Genomic DNA, 13,891 nt, shown 5'->3' on the forward strand with positions numbered 1-13,891 from the left:
TTTACATCTTATAGAATTTAACCGTTTATGATTCGCGGTATTTTTGAACTTTCATTTTGGTTATTTTTGTCAGTTACTGTCGCCAAGTTAATATCCGCTATTTCAATATTTTAGCGGCAAGCTAACACAATAACATGTTTATATATCGATGAATATATGTATATCCTATATGATATATTATATTATATTATATCATATACGAAATATAATATCTGGAGTTACAACTCAACGATTCATTCATTCACATATAGAACCGCAAAGGGTTAATATTATACCAACTGATTTTTGGAAGAAGTTAAAAGCTTTATTTCCTTCTATTTTTAGTGTTTGCCAATTTACAAAGATGACAAGATACTAACGCTAAAAAGATGTAGTTTATTCTGGAGAAAAAGATTACAAATGGAAAGTCTGTGTCGCGCGGTTAGGGTTTGCTTTTTTGACTAACGAGGTTTGGAGGCGCTTTTGTAGTTCGTGACGTGGCGCCACTCGTGGGTTGATTGTGAAGTTGGTCGAGGAGGCGCCACATAATCTTTCTGTTTTGGCGGGAAATAAGTTACGTTTGCATATATATTTTGTTAATGCGTGAAATGTTTGATATTAGACTCTAATGGATTTTGAGAAAGTTTCATAAATTTTGACGCTATTATAAAGTTACTGTGTTGTTAAATCTTATTCCGTTTTTGCTGTACATAATGCCGACCGGTTAGTATTCTTTGATAAATTAATATCTTGAAATGTCATTTATGATTCAAAGAGGTTATTTTGAAACGTTGATTAAAATTGCACTAATAATTTCTTTTAAATCTTTTAGTAACGCCTACATTTGTACAAGAAATAGTTAACGTTATTAAGAGATTCAAGTTCGAGGAATTAGAATTATCAGTAGCGCCAGTTTTTCCAGAAATATCATGGAGTAATATAAGATCCGAATTAATTAAACATCACAAAAATTTTACATCACACAATGTAGCAGAAGTTATTAAAATGGTTGTCATCGTAAGTTTTATGTACAGGCATATAATATTATTAATTTTATTTACTGTTATATATTGCGTTTCTTTTATATTTTATTATAGGAAGAAAAAGTTACGGAGAAAATTTTAAGAGATCGTTTATCAACACTACGATTAGTTGGTAAGATACACAAAATTCAATCATTTAGACTTTATTTATTTTATAGATTGATGTAATGAAATTTTTATATTTCAGATATAAGCTGGCACAGTAATAAAAAAATGTGGTATGGCTATATATTAATAGGTTCTGATAAAACTGTAAATTATTTCATAAACAGAGAAATTCAAAATAATATGCAAGATAATTTTGAATCATTAAATATGAAAATTAATGTAAAGATATATACACATAATGATATTACATATATGTCTTTAACAGCAACAAAATATAAAAATAAAAGAGGAAAAGAAAATCGACGTGCAATTTCACACGTTTTTGCTTTATTTATGGGCCAAAAATATTTTTTTTCTACTAAAAAAACTATTTCATCTGATATTTTAAATGCTGTAGTAAGAAGTTTGGGTTATAAAAACTCTAAAAGATTTAAATTGATGGGTAGAGATCTTAAATCTTTGAGCAAATTATGTTGGAAGAGGAAAGAAGGAACAATGAATTCTGAAAATATTAATAAAACTGTGGTATATGAAGATGGTGCCCTTGATAGAAAGTAACATATCTTTCAAAATTTATATGTAAAATGAAACTTAAAAGTTCTAAAGAAAAATAATATCACATATCATATATATCCTATAGGAAGACGGGCATAGACTTTACTCAACAAAAGCAGCGGGTAAAGTATGCAGAAAAATGTTTTGGTGATAATCCTCCTACCTTAGAAGTACTTGTTGTAAATGGGCCTAGTATGCCTTTGTCACATGAAGGTGTATCAAAAGAATTACCAAATGAAAACATACAAATAGCGTGAGTTCTTTTTAAATGAAATCATATGATTTAATATTTTATAGTTTTAACAAAATTCTATTTTTTTATGTATTTAAATGTATTTCAGATGGGAATTTCGCAGTCACAACATTGTTGCATGTTTAACAAAGTTAATAGAACGACGTATATTGGTTACACCAGTGCCTCATTATATATCAAATTTAATGACATTAGGAAGAAATGTGTTAACACTTAAGAAGGACTAATAATTAATATTTAAATGCCATATTATACTGGTATAGAGCTAATGCGAGCAAAGCTTGCTTATTACTTTAATGATTTTGTAATTATTCAAATTCTAAGTGACGAATTAGTAAAAACATATTACCATGATATATAAAGATATAATTTATTTTTTCTAATGTTTTTGTTATTGACTATTACAAATTTTTTAATATCTTTAAATAATTGTTACGTATAATAAAATGTAATTTTCGTATGTCTAAAAATAAAGAAACATAGTACATTTTTCATTTTCTTTTTCAAACGTTTTATATTAGTCTCATTAATTAACAAGCTGAGATGTTATTTAAAATACAATAAAAGTATATTAAAAAATTCTATAAATTAATATACTAGTTATATTATATTAATTTACTATTATATTAATATACTAGTTATATTTACATTTATATATGTATATCTATGTACATGTATATTACAATATATAATATCAGGATAGAATATTTTCACATACATACAATTTATTTGATACTTTATTATAATAAAATAGTTTATACATAAAAAGCTTTTATGGATAAATATAATATATACCTTAATTATATAAGCAATATCGAATATTAATATTAATATTAAATATTTTATTTTTAAATATATTATGGAGAATTAATACATAGAAATACTGTCTACTAATTGATTTCTTGTGACAAAATGTTACGTTTATTTGTAAATACGTTTCGAAAGAGATAAAACCACATAAAGAATTATATTTGTAAATAGTTCCGATTTTATATTTAATGTTTATACGTAATTACTAATATTATGAGCTAATAAAATAACATTACCTACATATATAAAAGTAGATTGAAATGTATATATTATAATATATACGAATATTAAAAAATTTATTTATATGTATGTATATAATAAAAATTTGTATTTTCAGCTGGAAATGTCGTCATCATCTATTTCATCTTCTGATGTTATATCTGGATTATTAACTTGCGATAAGCACCTATTACAATAGCAATGAAATAAATATAAAGAGCTTAAGACTTTCTGTCGAGAATGTCTACTTCTTTCTAGACAACATTCATCAAGGTAACTTATGCATATTTCTTCTTCTGGATGAATATCACGTATAGCTTTTAGAACCAATACATTGTTTGAATAAGGAAATTCCACAACTGCGTTTGGTACACAACTATGATTTATTGATGATTGAAAGATATAAAGACCAGAACCTTCATTGTTCAAAAAAAAAGCTACCGCTAAAAAAGATAACATTAATGATAAAATTAAATTTATACTTGTACAATTTATGTAACAGACATAAATTCATATTAAAATCAGAAAAATTTACCTTCTTCCAGATCATCATAAATTCGTTCTATTAATTTATCAACTTGGATTCTTTCATCTCTTGGTAATTCCAAAGCAGATACATTTTTAACCCAACGACCAAATGCACTAGTTCCAATTCCTTGACCATTTGTACCTACTAAAGCTAATAGACTTTTAAAACCTTCTGGTGTAAACCACTGTAAATTAAAATTCCAAATTTATTTTATAATATAGCATATTTTGAATTATATTTACACTACATACATGTTCTGTAAATTCTATATTTACGGCTTTCTGCATCATTTGTCTGAGCACTTCAATTTGTCCAATAAACTTTTCTCCTAGTAATTTATGTGCAATTTCATGCGTATCATTAACTGTACGATGACAAAATTGTGAGAAAGTTGAAAGCATCTCTTCTTTATTATCAGCTTGATTAACAAGAGCTATCATTTTAATTAATAACATCACTGTTGCTGATTCTGGTGGGTAATGCATTCGCTTCCATGTTTCATTTAATTGCACCAAGGGATGAGACTCATCCTTTTCTCTCGATTGTAAACATATTGTACTATGATATCTAAAATTTTTACATTTCATATCATTATATATAATGTTGTATATGTTGTATATAATGTTATATATATAATGTTGTATAATATATGGAATTGTAATATTACCTTGAATAAGCATCATTCTGGCATTCAATACTACAATATTTTGTGCCACATTCAGGGCATTCTGTAATCAAATCTTTTTTTGTTTCGCAGCATTCTGGATAAGGTAAAATAATTGCTGAGTTTGCAGTCAATCTACGTACATTTTCTTCAGCAGTTTCTAAAGGTTTTAAACAATTGTCGCAAGCTAAGTATCCAAAGTCTAAGTTCCATGAGAATTGACAACAAATTATAGGTTTTTCTTCTAGAATTGTATCTCCATATTTAAATGAACGTACAGCAAAAAGACCTTTGCCCTGTAAAACATTTATAATTATTTTACTTATAAGAATAATCATCAATATTTAGATTCCTATATTAATAAATGTAAGGAAAGTTTCATATATCTTTCTCTTTCGAGTTAATAATTCGAAACGCATAAATTTTTATATAAAATTATGATTAATTACATATGTACTGTGTTATACCTTTTCATTGTTAATTAATCTGATCTGAAAGTCATTGGAATCCATTGTAATTTGATCCCTAACAAAGAAATCACATTAATTTCTAACCGTTAAATGCACGTCTGTAATTGTTGCAATGACACTACCATAGTCAAATTATAATTACAGAAACGCTGAACAGTTATTTATAAGAGTAAAGAATATTATGCATTGAGGTGATTCTGGGTTGATTGTATTTTTGTTTAAATTCAGAAACTGAAATTTCTTTGTTATTCATTTAAACGATTATTATACAATTTAACATGAAATTGTTACTGACTTACATAGTACTTATAACACTTCCGTAAAGGCAAGCTTCGGATCATTTTGCATGTAAGTTACTTGTTCTGAGTCGGTTGAGATTTGAAGAATAAAATTAGATTTAAAAGAAGTTGGACTCATTTTATTGGATCACAAAATATAATGAACGGAGCGATGGCCATGGTAAGTTAATTACTTCTGCAATTATTATTTCTGCAAGAAATATTGAATTGATAGAAGTAACAAATTTTTCGTATCATGATGGCGGTTGTAAAATGCTTGTAATGTACATACTTATGATTAATACTTTCGAAGTATTCAATAAAATGTACAATAGTAACATATTTCTACAATATCTTACTAACATACTGTTAATAATAATTCGATATATAGCGAATACAATTATTAACTCTTTTTCTTTTTAGTTTTGTTTTTAAGTTATATTATTTTAACATAGATTCATTAAAGGTACGTTTATATTTTTTCTTGAATTCCTTTTCACATAATTGTAAAATATGTTTTCTTTTACTATAATGACTATAATGGATGTTATTATATTTAAAATCATATTATTATGTTTATATTATTAAAACTAATGAAAAATATCGTAGTAGTTCAATAAATAAGCATTGTAAAAACTTTCTTTTATTAGTAATCACTAATTTTTATTGTAAAATCTAATAAATGTTTTATATGTTCTTAGGCACCAACATCCCAGAATAATGTGGAACCTCCAAACAAGAAACCTAGAGTTGAAGGTACATTGCTAATATTCCCAAATAAATGTATATCTTTAATGTACACTAATAAACTATACAATTAAGCGTACAACTGGAAAAGACGGTGAACACAGAAGCAACAGCAAGCGTAATATATTTCTAAGCAAAGGAAATGATGAAGAAAACATATATTATTTATTTAGGACAATCAGGTGCTAGCTTTCTATTAAACTGCTGGCAAGCTATAAGTGTTGAGTGGTCTATTGCAGTTTCAGAATATATTTTGGTAGGCTAGGGTGATAGGTGATCGTTGGCCCTCAATAAAACTAATGTATGGTTGTCCTTCTGTTCTGAGATGTTACAGCGGAGAGACAGTACAGAATCTGTGGCCTACGACTGAGCTGTGATCATGAGCGTGCGCCAAACAAAGAAAGAGAACGCTACATTCGTTGAACAGAACAAATCAGAGTTTTGCAAACTCCCACTGACACAGCATCTATTGTCGAGTACCAAATATGATGCGTATGTTAGATAGGTCAGCATTTTAGGGTAATTTTCTTTCATCCTAAATATAAGCTTCTAATTTATTTTATTAAAATAAAAATAATTGTTTGAATATATTTTATTTGAAATATTGATGTACTAAATTTTATTTTATTTCATATCTTCCTTCTTACTTAAATGTCCTTTTTTTTCTATAATGTAAGTAATTTCTTTGATCCCTGATTTAATTTTTAAGTGCAAAACAATAAGGCGGAAGCTTATAAATAGGAGATGCAATGGCGATGTGTGTCTTAAGATTTTCTTAATCACATTTATATTATTATATAAAGATGAGGTAATTTGTTCGTTTATTAAAGAAGAGACATATACCTGTTATAAACAAAAAAAAATGTTATTAGAACAGGGTGCACATCACAAACAAAGTATATTTTTGCGAAGGTCGATCGCGATACATTTTTTTTATTAATTAGGATCGCCATTGCTATACAGAACATGTTAGGGTTAATTACGTGATAGGTTGGAGAAGGCAAACTGTAAGAAAATGGCGCAGAAAATGCACTGAGAGTATTCTCCTTTGCTTTGTGCTTACAGATTTGTGCGTCGCCTCAATCTCGGATAGTATGCGCACAACCATCATTGCTCAGCCCAGAACACGGTTAGCTGTTAATCAAATGATTGAACAAAGCTAATAGTATTAATTCGTGAAACTGCAAAAGTCATAAAAGAGAAAAAGAAACGTTTCAACGTGTTCTGATTTCTGTTTCAGAGACTAGCAGACCAAATTGGTTATGATCATACGAAACCTAATCTAGTTATTGGTAGTCTTTTTTTGGGGCTGATAGTGTAAACAGTAATGAAATTTAAATGTGAAAACTCTGTTAATTGAATAATTGCAATGATTTCTCTTCAATTTTGATATTGTTTTTAGCACACTCTTGACATTATTTCTCTTACAAAATATAAAATAACTTTTATTTTAATGGCGTGAAAAAAAAGAAGGAAATGTATTTCTATTTTAAAATACATTTGTATGAGTATATACATGTAATTGTGTACATGCATTACTTTATATACAAGGATAACGTTACTGTTCTTGATTGTTTTAATTTCTTTGAACTTACAGTTTGGAGGACGATCCTACCGCAGTGGGAATTGCTGTACGACATCGTTACTTTTTCCGTCTCTTTTTAAGTCATTTCTTTCACTTTTTATCCATTTTAAAGACTTTATAGAGATATATAAAACTTAAGAAAATTATACAGTATACTTGTATACCAAATATTAAATATATTGAATTGAATATTAGTTACATGTATAATTCAAATTCTGTTTAATTTTAACGAATAAGAAGACTAAAAATTAAGAAATCGAATCAAATGAATTGTTCTGGTACCTCTATCATCGCAAAAAAAAGTAAAATAGAGTCAAAGCAAATATTAGACAACAGTTTTTAAAAAATTCGTACGTGTGTGTGATGGTGGAAGTACTGAATGTAATATGTATTATATTTCATCTTTGTCTAATGCCAACTTTCTTCGTAGGGAATGCATCAGAGTTCTTGCCCGGCCCTATATATGATCTCAATCAAATAAAACAAGTTGTTGCTGGTATGTAGTATTACAATATTATTTCTCTCTAATTAGAAAAAATATAAGCTATTAAAGTAATTTAAATAAAACATTTAAGATTTATATATGATGTATATAAAGAAATTGTGACAATTAAAATTTGTTGCTCCAATTAAAGTTATATTGAGAGTCAATAATAATTTGGTGAACAAATAGCTGATAAGATCTGAAAGAACATTATTATTTTAAAACATGTATTAATAAAGCATGTCTTATTTTACATATAATATCTATTTTGTTACAGGACCCGGAGCTAAATATCTTACATTACCTGGCATTCTAGGTGCGGGTCTTCCAAAAATTACATCTGAACAACAGGATACAGTAAATAGAGCAAAAAAGTATGCAATGGAACAAAGCATCAAAATGGTTTTAATGAAGCAGACTCTCGCACATCAACAGCAGGTAATTTTTTAACATGACGCTAACAAACTTTACTCGCCTAACATACATTTTACATTCCATTGTACATTCATAGATTTCTGTATTGAACAAATATCTATCCTTTTATTACCATTGATTTGTTTGAATAAGAATGATCAGTAATGTGTTAAAAATTCCGTTGATAACAACAGAATTAATAAAACAATTAACATATATATAATCAACAATGGAAATGGTATATAGTAAATCAATGTTCTATTAAATTTGTAATATTTAATTGAATGTTGATTGTTTATACTTTATAGGAATGAACAATGGAATTAATGTATACATTTATGAAATGATACATTAAAATTATGGGGTTCTTTTTTGTCTCAAAAAATGCTATTTATTAAAAGATGGATTTACATTTATTCCTCTACTTAGCTCTTTGCCACTTATATAACAAAAATTGAGAGAAATATGTCTATAGCGTTTTAAGCTGATGTTTGTCCTTACAATTTAGCTCGCCCCGCCGAGTAATCTTTAATTTGATCCTAAATATATTAACCTGTGTTCGTTATGACGAGCGAGTAAAGTAAAAAAATATAACAGAAATTAAAAACGAACACTGGAACCTAACTCTGATCGGTTGATTTTTTCTCCCCGCAGAAGAATAAGTTGGTCCTGCGGCAGCAAGTTTTATTGCTAATGTGCAGGTTAGTGTCAACCAAGTCAAGACAGAAACGATATGAAACCGCCTTATGATCAAACACTCCTAAACGTTTTCCTGAGTTACTACTGTAAGCGAAGGTTAGATATCTTGAGATAGTAGTCGGCGGGAGCAGAGCTGTACCAGCGCGAAGGAGGACAAGTTTTTGTGCATGAATCTCTGGATGATTTGAGAAAAATAATCAATATAAACTTTCGAGCTCAACTATTCTTTCTCTCTTTGCTGCAAAGACACTGTACTTATATTTAGAATACAATGTTGAAAATTCGAATTATTTTTTGACTTGACTTTGTTAAAGATACTACATTTAGATTATTATTCAATGAGTTTATTATGAAAATACTTGTAATTTACATGTTGCTTTGATCCAGAGTTTTGAATGTAGTATCAAAATTTTGACTTTGATTAATTCCTTAATCAGTGTTAAGGTAAGAGTAGTTGAGTAAAGAAGGTGGAATGGTAAAAGAGCTTGGGGGATTTTTGAGATGAACGAGACATGGTGTATGTAAGGGGGAGGGATATCAATAGAAGGCCTATGGTCCTTTGTGTTACAGCAAATGGCTAGTCAACGGAATCAGGTGCAGAGACAGCAGGCTCTCGCCCTCATGTGCAGGTTTGTTTGTTCTTTGTCTTAGCCCTCCAAATTTCGTCTTCGATACTCGCCGTTTTAAATAGAAAATACATTCTAACTTTTATTGTGTATAGGCTAAAAACTTCCATTCATCATTCAGATCAGATTTTGATAAATTTTAATTATTTAGAATAAAATTATACATACGTTCTTTCTACTGTTAAGAATTAAATTTAAATCACTTGAGTACAGTATTATGAACTTCATTTGTAATTTTTTCAATTATATATATATATATATATACTGTCCTAAATTGGAAATTCAAGTTATTGAATAAATTTCTGTTTAGTAAAATCATGTTATAGTTACTTATAACGAATATATTTTTATATGATATATTTGCATTTTGAGCATTGTCGAAGTATTGTGCTTTATTTAGCATATATATATTTAGATCGGCAATATTTTCTTTAAATAACAATTCCTTTACACATTTTTTTTAAAAGAACCTTCAAAAATTTGTTCTGCTTTTTTTTCCTTTTTATTTGATGATAGGATACGATTGTGAGTATCTTAATGAATTAGGATATAATTGAACAATAATGTCTCTGTTTAATATAACGAAGGGCGACTATCACCTGAAATAAAATTCCTATATGACAGGGTATATGTGGGCAGCATCAGTTTTGAATTAAAAGAGGACACGATTAGGCAAGCTTTCTTGCCTTTTGGTCCTATAAAATCAATCAACATGTCTTGGGATCCAGTTACGCAGAAGCACAAAGGATTCGCATTCGTCGAATACGAGATACCTGAAGCAGCACAACTTGCTTTGGAACAAATGAATGGTGTCATGATTGGTGGACGTAACATCAAGGTAGCAGGACGTACCTATATAACGAATTTCCTGTCCCCCAGCAATCCTATCATCCCGCCGGAGGTCGGCAAATTTTTATTTAGCCTTATCCAATTTGAAATTCCTTTTGATTGAATTGCATTATATTTACAAAATGTACTTCGGTCAAAAAAATCTTGTTAAACTCTTTAACGATTTCATTAGATTCTTACCGTAGATTTTAAAATCTCTTATGATACTACTTTTTGATATTTTTACGAACATAACAATGAGTTCTAGCATTATTTTAGACAAATATGAGTTTTGGTAGGAAAGATTTATTTATATAAAAATTGTTACTTTTGATTAGTAAAATTATTATTAACACGTCAAAAGTTGTGTTCGAATAAAGAATATAGTTCCTGGACCTAATCCTATTTTTGTACTTCTCTTTTTGTAATTAAAATATTAATATTTGACAGATTCGTTACAAATACTTTTCTTTTAATAGTCGAAAGTATTAATTATGAGTTTTTATTTTTCTTCAGGTTGTGGGGCGACCGTCGAATATGCCTCAGGCCCAGTCCGTTATTGATGAAATTACGGAAGAGAGTAAACACTATAATCGAATTTATATTGCGTCAATCCATCAAGATTTAACTGAGGACGATATTAAATCCGTGTTTGAAGCGTTTGGACCGATTACATATTGTAAATTGGCACAAGGCAGTTCGCCCCATCGACATAAAGGTTACGGTTTTATTGAATACGAAACAATGCAGGCCGCGTTAGAAGCTATCGCATCAATGAATTTATTTGACTTGGGTGGGCAATACTTGCGAGTAGGCAGAGCTATTACTCCACCAAATGCTCTTATGGGTCCGCCAAGTGGAACTAGTATGATGCCTACCGCTGCTGCGGTCGCAGCTGCAGCTGCAACTGCAAAAATTCAAGCAATGGATGCTGTAGCTAGTAATGCAGTTGCTCTTGGTTTGACCAAGCTTGGAGCAGCTGCCCCACCGATTTTGAATCAAGGTATGAGTTAATAGTGATTGAGGAAATTTTAGAATCTGAAATTTTCTTTGAAGTCATTATGAACATGAATTTTTATACACAGCTTTGCCTGGTATAGTAAGACCGACTATTGCCCCAGCGACAATGATGGCACCGCCAACTATAGCAACGGTAGCACCTGTTATACCTCCGCCTGGTATAGCTATACCACAAACTTTAACTCGGCCTCCTGCGATAATTCAACCGATACCTGGGCAGCCAGTTGTTATACCTCCTCCAGCTGTTGTAGCACCTACAATAGTAGGAACTCCAGTCGTAAGATTTTCATTTATTATTATATTCACACGTTGAAAAGTTATAATATTTAAATTATTTGAAATGTGGCTAGATACCTGTTACAACTACGACGAATTCCGATATTATGAGACGGGCACAAGAACAAGCAGCTCATCAAAAACAACAGGAAGAATTACAGAAGAAATTGTTAGAAGAGACAGAACCCCAAACATTACAACAACAAGAAAATATGTCGATCAAAGGACAAAGTGCGCGTCATCTTGTTATGCAGAAACTTATGCGCAAAGTTGAATCCCGTGTTGTTATTTTACGAAATATGGTAGCCCCAGAAGATGTAGATGAAAGTTTACAAGAAGAAATTCAAGATGAATGTTCTAAATTTGGAGTTGTAGAAAGAGTTATTATTTATAATGAACGACAATCGGAAGATGACGAAGATGCGGAAGTTATCGTAAAAATATTTGTTGAATTTTCTCAGATGAGTGGTAAGTTTATAACGATTTATTGTTTTTTAATTAATTAAATGTGAATTTTAATTTGATATTGATATTAAATAATCATTTTAGAAGCGGAACGTGCAAGGGATTCTTTGAATGGTCGTTATTTCGGTGGACGTTTAGTGAAGGGAGAACTATATGATCAAGCTTTATTTGATAATAGTGACTTTTCTGGTTGATTATAAGATACTTATTATCTGTTGAATTTGTCAGTTTCTTTTGAACAAAAGAAGTTATATTTATCGTTGAGTGATATTCCGTGCGTCTAATCGAAAGTACATACTACATCTTTTGAAATTTCAACAATTATAGTCTATCTTCTGACTAACGAGTCTAGCTTTTAATTTTTATTTACTTTTCTAGACTTTAAATTAATAGATTAGTCAGAACTATTATCGTTACTTAGTAAGATAATAGTTTTAAACAATCGTTTTAACACTTAGCCAACCGCGCGCGTCACAACGAGCTATACGTTTCTCACCGCGCTCGAACAAGTTATACGCTGTCCACCGCGCATGTTTCCAAGTATCGAGGGCTAGTATTCACTACTTAAAAAACAAAAGAACAAAAAAACAAAAAAATGTAAACAAAAAAACAAAGAAATGTAAAAATTATTTAAGAGGTCAATTATATTTTGCGGTAATGATTTTATTTAACGATTTCACATATTGTTTATACAAAACATCAAATTAAAAGTATATGTTAAAAGCATATATTTAATTAAAAACATTAAAGGTGATTAATCCTTTCGCTACGGGCGACTTCTCCGCCGCGGAATTCCCGCTGAACGAGTCGCTGCACCAAAACAGATCACGGTACGCGAGAAAGATCATCAGCGGCCGCATTTACGTCTCACTGCAAATCGAGCTGCTGTGACGGTGTTTTTCGAAGAAAAAACTTTCCTCAAAACAGAGTATTTATTATTTATTTCTTGACACACTCATTTTTAAATACAATTTGGTAACAAATAATATTGGTAACAAATATTATAGAATATAATAATATAATATAATATGATATGATATGATACTAATAGCTTTTAATAGTGGTATTGCGTGTGATATTTTTTGAAACATGGTGTTACTCATTAGCCAACATCGCAAATCTGGCATTGGTATCGCAATTCGCTCCACAGTTTCTATCAATCGATTATAATCGAAAACACACTTTGGTTTTTTTAATCATTTTCTGCGGGCGATAATGACATTTCGAAACTCTTCATTGTGGAAAGAGGACAACATATACACTGCCCTCTTGTCACACTGTTTGTTGATAAAAGGCTTGAGGATGTACAATACTCGTCGTATGTATAATACGCGACATCCTACGCAGAGTGACTATAGTCGCCCGTAGTATGTCAGTGGCATCTTACGCAGAGCGATTGTGGTCGCCCGTAGTAACGAAAGGGTTAAAAATAAATAACAATTTGAATGTGAAATTAAAAATTCATAATGCATTTTAATATTTTTTTACAATGTGGTATCGTTCGATTATAACTTTATGTAGTCATAACGGATACCGTAACTTTTTAATTAATTTTAATACCACTAAATTGATGTATTTTATTATATACTGTATTTTATAAAAACAGAAAAAGTAGCGCAATTAATTGGGAACAATTTCAATTAAACAATAATTGATAATAATAAAAAAAAAAAGAACGCGTTGCAAAAGTCAAAAAGAGAGATCTTCCCGTTCGGTCACGCAGATCTCCCTATTCGGTTGGCTAAATGTTAAAGTATAAATTGGAAATAACTATTGAATAGTTTTGCTCAATGGAAGACGGCCGTTGGATTACTATTATTATTACTTTTGTATAAAAGG

The 13,891-nt window shown here is 29.8% G+C and overlaps 3 protein-coding genes across 11 annotated transcripts; 2 read left to right on the forward strand and 1 right to left on the reverse strand.

Moving 5' to 3' along the window:
• The first annotated feature begins 523 nt into the window (after nt 1-523).
• LOC100648769 lies at nt 524-2,265 on the forward strand. Its single transcript, XM_003400990.4, has 6 exons — nt 524-702; nt 812-996; nt 1,077-1,134; nt 1,210-1,684; nt 1,771-1,938; nt 2,027-2,265. The coding sequence occupies exons 1-6, from the start codon at nt 693-695 to the stop codon at nt 2,163-2,165; spliced, it is 1,035 nt and encodes a 344-aa protein (XP_003401038.1). The 5' UTR covers nt 524-692; the 3' UTR covers nt 2,166-2,265.
• A 760-nt stretch (nt 2,266-3,025) lies between these two features.
• LOC100648882 (histone-lysine N-trimethyltransferase SMYD5) lies at nt 3,026-4,776 on the reverse strand. Its single transcript, XM_003400991.4, has 5 exons — nt 4,628-4,776; nt 4,164-4,456; nt 3,748-4,063; nt 3,503-3,680; nt 3,026-3,410 (listed from the first exon to the last, which is right to left on the reverse strand). Exons 1-5 carry the CDS (start codon nt 4,670-4,672, stop codon nt 3,082-3,084), a joined length of 1,161 nt encoding a protein of 386 aa, XP_003401039.2. The 5' UTR covers nt 4,673-4,776; the 3' UTR covers nt 3,026-3,081.
• A 156-nt stretch (nt 4,777-4,932) lies between these two features.
• Nucleotides 4,933-12,949, forward strand: LOC100649002 (poly(U)-binding-splicing factor half pint). Of its 9 annotated transcripts, XM_048412687.1 has the most exons (13): nt 4,985-5,089; nt 5,610-5,664; nt 5,981-6,160; nt 6,721-6,784; nt 7,253-7,286; nt 7,671-7,736; nt 8,002-8,162; nt 9,408-9,466; nt 10,088-10,301; nt 10,808-11,294; nt 11,377-11,588; nt 11,662-12,055; nt 12,137-12,949. In XM_048412687.1, exons 7-13 carry the CDS (start codon nt 8,106-8,108, stop codon nt 12,244-12,246), a joined length of 1,533 nt encoding a protein of 510 aa, XP_048268644.1. In that variant the 5' UTR covers nt 4,985-5,089; nt 5,610-5,664; nt 5,981-6,160; nt 6,721-6,784; nt 7,253-7,286; nt 7,671-7,736; nt 8,002-8,105; the 3' UTR covers nt 12,247-12,949. The 9 variants fall into 9 exon arrangements, with proteins under 9 accessions (XP_003401040.1, XP_048268644.1, XP_048268642.1 ...); XM_048412685.1 differs by having other exon boundaries at nt 6,721-7,590; XM_048412683.1 differs by having other exon boundaries at nt 6,896-7,736.
• Nucleotides 12,950-13,891: the final 942 nt, after the last annotated feature.

This window comes from Bombus terrestris, chromosome 15 (assembly GCF_910591885.1).
Source record: "Bombus terrestris chromosome 15, iyBomTerr1.2, whole genome shotgun sequence".
Lineage (NCBI taxonomy): Eukaryota > Metazoa > Arthropoda > Insecta > Hymenoptera > Apidae > Bombus > Bombus terrestris.

Bases quoted from the DNA above. Each gene is read 5' to 3' on its own strand.
- LOC100648882 (XM_003400991.4), bottom strand. From the start codon at position 4,672: ATGGATTCCAATGACTTTCAGATCAGATTAATTAACAATGAAAAG. The intron at 4,064-4,163 runs GTAATATTACAA...TAAAAATTTTAG, and splicing joins CAGAATGATGCTTATTCAAG to ATATCATAGTACAATATGTT. The intron at 3,411-3,502 runs GTAAATTTTTCT...TATCTTTTTTAG, and splicing joins TTATGATGATCTGGAAGAAG to CGGTAGCTTTTTTTTTGAAC.
- LOC100648769 (XM_003400990.4), top strand. The intron at 997-1,076 runs GTAAGTTTTATG...ATTTTATTATAG, and splicing joins TTATTAAAATGGTTGTCATC to GAAGAAAAAGTTACGGAGAA. The intron at 1,939-2,026 runs GTGAGTTCTTTT...AATGTATTTCAG, and splicing joins AATGAAAACATACAAATAGC to ATGGGAATTTCGCAGTCACA.
- LOC100649002 (XM_003400992.4), top strand. From the start codon at position 5,069: ATGAACGGAGCGATGGCCATG. The intron at 10,302-10,807 runs GTAGCAGGACGT...ATTTTTCTTCAG, and splicing joins TTGGTGGACGTAACATCAAG to GTTGTGGGGCGACCGTCGAA. The intron at 11,589-11,661 runs GTAAGATTTTCA...AAATGTGGCTAG, and splicing joins CAATAGTAGGAACTCCAGTC to ATACCTGTTACAACTACGAC.